We start from the raw sequence: 5,000 nt of genomic DNA, 5'->3' as shown, positions 1-5,000 counted from the left end.
ACACACACACACACACACACCAGCGCTTGACTCAGCGCACCAACGGCCTTCTGGGACTAACACATGGCTCTCACTCTCCCTCGTCTCTCTCTCTCTCTCCCCCTCCCTCTCTCTCTCTCTCTCTCTCTCTCTCTCTCGCTCTCTCTCTGTCTCTGTCTCTCTCTCTCTCGTTCCATCCCTCTGTCTCAGATGGTCAACCTGCTCCTGGCGAAGGGAGCCAACATCAACGCCTGCGACAAGAAGGAGGGCCGGGCTCTGCACTGGGCCGCGTTCAAGGGTGAGAGAAACAACGTTATACCCTTAACCTCAACACCCTAGTCCTTTACCTCAACACCCTAGTCCTTAACATCAACACCCTAGTCCTTTACCTCAACACCCTAGTCCTTTACCTCAACACCCTAGTCCTTTACCTCAACACCCTAGTCCTTTACCTCAACACCCTAGTCCTTAACATCAACACCCTAGTCCTTTACCTCAACACCCTAGTCCTTTACCTCAACACCCTAGTCCTTTACCTCAACACCTTAGTCCTTAACCTCAACACCGTAGTCCTTTACCTCAACACCCTAGTCCTTTACCTCAACACCCTAGTCCTTAACATCAACACCCTAGTCCTTTACCTCAACACCCTAGTCCTTTACCTCAACACCCTAGTCCTTAACATCAACACCCTAGTCCTTTACCTCAACACCGTAGTCCTTAACCTCAACACCGTAGTCCTTTACCTCAACACCCTAGTCCTTAACCTCAACACCCTAGTCCTTTACCTCAACACCCTAGTCCTTAACATCAACACCCTAGTCCTTTACCTCAACACCCTAGTCCTTAACATCAACACCCTAGTCCTTTACCTCAACACCCTAGTCCTTTACCTCAACACCCTAGTCCTTAACATCAACACCCTAGTCCTTTACCTCAACACCCTAGTCCTTAACATCAACACCCTAGTCCTTAACATCAACACCCTAGTCCTTTACCTCAACACCCTAGTCCTTAACATCAACACCCTAGTCCTTTACCTCAACACCCTAGTCCTTTACCTCAACACCCTAGTCCTTAACATCAACACCCTAGTCCTTAACCTCAACACCCTAGTCCTTAACCTCAACACCCTAGTCCTTAACATCAACACCCTAGTCCTTTACCTCAACACCTTAGTCCTTTACCTCAACACCGTAGTCCTTTACCTCAACACCCTAGTCCTTAACCTCAACACCCTAGTCCTTAACCTCAACACCCTAGTCCTTAACCTCAACACCCTCGTCCTTAACATCAACACCCTAGTCCTTAACCTCAACACCCTCGTCCTTAACCTCAACACCCTACTCCTTAACCTCAACACCCTAGTCCTTAACCTCAACACCCTAGTCCTTAACCTCAACACCCTAGTCCTTAACCTCAACACCCTAGTCCTTAACCTCAACACCCTACTCCTTAACATCAACACCGTAGTCCTTAACCTCAACAGCCTACTTCTTACACACTTACTGTAACCCATTAGGGATAGACAGTATAAGCTTGTAATTGTCTGCACTTAGGCGTGTTTCTGGAGAGGAACGCTTGTTCCAGAGGCTGTTTGTTTACCTCAGACAGCTGGAAGAAGAGAACTCAACTATGCTTTAAAAATAATAATAATGTGAATGAGTCACCTACCACACAGAGAGTGGGGGCCAAAAAACATGAGTTATCTCACTGTGAAAAACACGAGTTATCTCACTGTGAAAAACACGAGTTATCTCATTGTGAAAAACACGAGTTATCTCACTGTGAAAAACATGACTTATCTCACTGTGAAAAACATGACTTATCTCACTGTGAAAAACATGACTTATCTCACTGTGAAAAACATGACTTATCTCACTGTGAAAAACATGACTTATCTCACTGTGAAAAACATGACTTATCTCACTGTGAAAAACATGACTTATCTCACTGTGAAAAACATGACTTATCTCACTGTGAAAAACACGAGTTATCTCACTGTGAAAAACACGAGTTATCTCACTGTGAGCTCAACGGTGCATCTCAGAAGCCTCCTCTCCTCGTCTCCTCCCCCACATCTGATCTGAACTGATCTGGATGGCGCCCCACCACAGTGCTTTCACCCAACCTGCGTTTTTAGATCTGTGCAGGGGAAGGGAGAGGACCTCAGGAGGTCGTAGCCAACAGACCGATCAACGGATCTATCACAACATTGTGTCTCTATCCTTTGTGGTTTGTGTGGGTAAGCCTACTCATTGTGCGCATGTGTGTTGTATTCTGCCCCCTACAGGCCACCTGGATGTAGTGTCTCTGCTGGTCAGCCAGGGGGCGGAGATCAGCTGTAAGGACAAGCGTGGATACACAGCGCTGCACACCGCCGCGTCCAGCGGTCAGATCGCCGTGGTCAAACACCTGCTCAGCCTGGCGGTGGAGGTCGGCACACACACACGCGCACACATACACACACACGCACACACACACACCCACACACACACGCATACATACACGTGCACACATACACACACGCATACACACACACACACGCATACGCACACACACGCGCACACACGCATACGCACACACACGCATACGCATACACGCACGCACGCACGCACGCACACACAAACACACACACACACACACACACACACAGCTGTTTTCCCCTAGACAGGATGTTGAATTGTCCCGGCGCTTCCCGTCGCCCCCCCAGATAGACGAGGCCAACGCGTTCGGGAACACGGCGCTGCACTTGGCGTGCTTTAATGGCCAGGACCCCGTGGTGAGCGAGCTCATTGACTACGGCGCCAACGTCAGCCAGCCCAACAACAAGGGCTTCACGCCGCTGCACTTCGCCGCCGCCTCCACGCACGGCGCCCTCTGCCTGGAGTTCCTGGTCAACAACGGCGCCGACGTCAACGTGCAGGTCGGTCTGACCGCAAACGCGCGGACACACACACACACACACACACACACACACACACGCTAACCCCTTCACACTAACACTATGGATGATTAGATAGATAGATAGATAGATGGATGATTGATAGATAGATAGACAGATAGACAGATAGACAGATAGACAGATAGATAGATAGATAGATAGATAGATAGATAGATAGATAGATAGATAGATAGATAGATAGATGATTGATAGATAGATGATTGATAGATAGAGAAATAGATAGAGGGAGGGGGATGGATGGATGGATGGATAGATGGATAGATCTCATTCACTCATGTTTCGCTGTTCTTTTGACTTACATCCTGTCGTTCTTTTCACTCTTGTTCTTTCGTTCTTTTCACGTTCTGTCGTTCTAACCAGAGTCGGGACGGGAAGAGTCCCCTCCACATGACGGCGGTCCACGGGCGTTTCACCCGCTCCCAGACCCTCATCCAGAACGGTGAGACCCTGAAGGCCAACTGACCCTTTCCTTTAAAAAAAAAAAAAAAAGCCTCAGTACAAAGCAGCTCGTCCTGGTTCTGCTGTAGCTCTATGGTTCTGATGGTTCTGATGGTTCTGATGGTTCTTCTGTTGTGTGTATTATAGGGACGTCCTGCTAACGTATCGTCTATGAGTCACGTCGGCTGATATACTGCAGATACCGTTTTTTTGTTTTGGTATAGCAGCTGGTATAGTAGTATTACAGGTCTAACAGTCTTTCCATTCACATACATTTCATCCATCAAATTGAGTACCATCTTTTTTTTTCCTACCTCAATATTGACTTGATCATTATGGGAGCGCAACCATGCACTTGTGTTCTAGGGAGCGCAACAGGATTTAGAGATGACCAGAGTAGTGACCACAATCTAGAGGCTGAGCAAATTATAGAGGTCATTTTGTGTAATATGTAATATTTCCACACCGCCGACATGTTTTAGGTTAGTTAGTGTGCGACAGTGACGCCAACTCCCCTGAGAATCGGCTCACGTAATCGATCGGTTTTCGCAATCGGTGACAAGAAAGCATTATTCCAATTCCCTGATCTTGTATTTATCCAGAATATCAGCGGATTACGATTGCGGGCTGATCGATTGCGGCTCCCCTAGTGTGTTACAGTAGATGTATGCTTGAGTTGTGATGGTTCTGGTTGTGATGGTTCTGATTGTGATGGTTCTGGTTGTGATGGCTCTGGTTGTGATGGTTCTGGTTGTGATGGCTCTGGTTGTGGTCTCTCTGGTTGTGATGGTTCTGGTTGTGATGGTTCTGATTGTGATGGTTCTGGTTGTGGTCTTTCTGGTTGTGATGGTTCTGGTTGTGATGGTTCTGGTTGTGATGGTTCTGGTTGTGGCCTTTCTGGTTGTGATGGTTCTGGTTGTGGTCTTTCTGGTTGTGATGGTTCTGGTTGTGATGGTTCTGATTGTGATGGTTCTAGTTGTGATGGTTCTGGTAGTGATGGTTCTGGTTGTGATGGTTCTGGTAGTGATGGTTCTGGTTGTGATGGTTCTGGTTGTGGCCTTTCTGGTTGTGATGGTTCTGGTTGTGGTCTCTCTGGTTGTGATGGTTCTGGTTGTGATGGTTCTGGTTGTGATGGTTCTGGTTGTGATGGCTCTGGTTGTGGTCTTTCTGGTTGTGATGGTTCTGGTTGTGATGGTTCTAGTTGTGATGGTTCTGGTTGTGATGGTTCTGATTGTGATGGTTCTAGTTGTGATGGTTCTAGTTGTGATGGCTCTGGTTGTGGTCTTTCTGGTTGTGATGGTTCTGGTTGTGATGGTTCTGGTTGTGATGGTTCTGGTTGTGGTATTTCTGGTTGTAATGGTTCTGGTTGTGATGGTTCTGGTTGTGATGGTTCTGATTGTGAGGGTTGTGGTTGTGGTCTCTCTGGTAGTGATGGTTCTGGTTGTGATGGTTCTGGTTGTGATGGTTCTGGTAGTGATGGTTCTGGTTGTGATGGTTCTGGTAGTGATGGTTCTGGTTGTGATGGTTGTGGTTGTGGTCTCTCTGGTAGTGATGGTTCTGGTTGTGATGGTTCTGATTGTGATGGTTCTGGTAGTGATGGTTCTGGTTGTGATCTCTC

General features: G+C 47.5%; 1 protein-coding gene across 2 annotated transcripts in view; it reads left to right on the top strand.

Moving 5' to 3' along the window:
• The window catches only part of ankrd44 (ankyrin repeat domain 44), a gene marked incomplete at its 3' end in the record, with an annotated part of 25,604 nt that overhangs the window by 7,443 nt on the left and 13,161 nt on the right, over positions 1-5,000 (top strand). For both annotated transcript variants that reach the window (XM_084451858.1, XM_084451857.1), the window contains exons 6-9: positions 190-277; positions 2,273-2,415; positions 2,693-2,905; positions 3,305-3,383. In XM_084451858.1, coding sequence (XP_084307984.1) covers positions 190-277; positions 2,273-2,415; positions 2,693-2,905; positions 3,305-3,383 — 523 coding nt within the window. The remainder of the gene's footprint in view (positions 1-189; positions 278-2,272; positions 2,416-2,692; positions 2,906-3,304; positions 3,384-5,000) is intronic.

The sequence above is a fragment of the Borostomias antarcticus genome (assembly GCF_949987555.1).
Source record: "Borostomias antarcticus genome assembly, chromosome: 17".
Taxonomy (NCBI): Eukaryota; Metazoa; Chordata; class Actinopteri; order Stomiiformes; family Stomiidae; genus Borostomias; species Borostomias antarcticus.
This window is presented reverse-complemented; position numbering and strand designations above follow the sequence as displayed.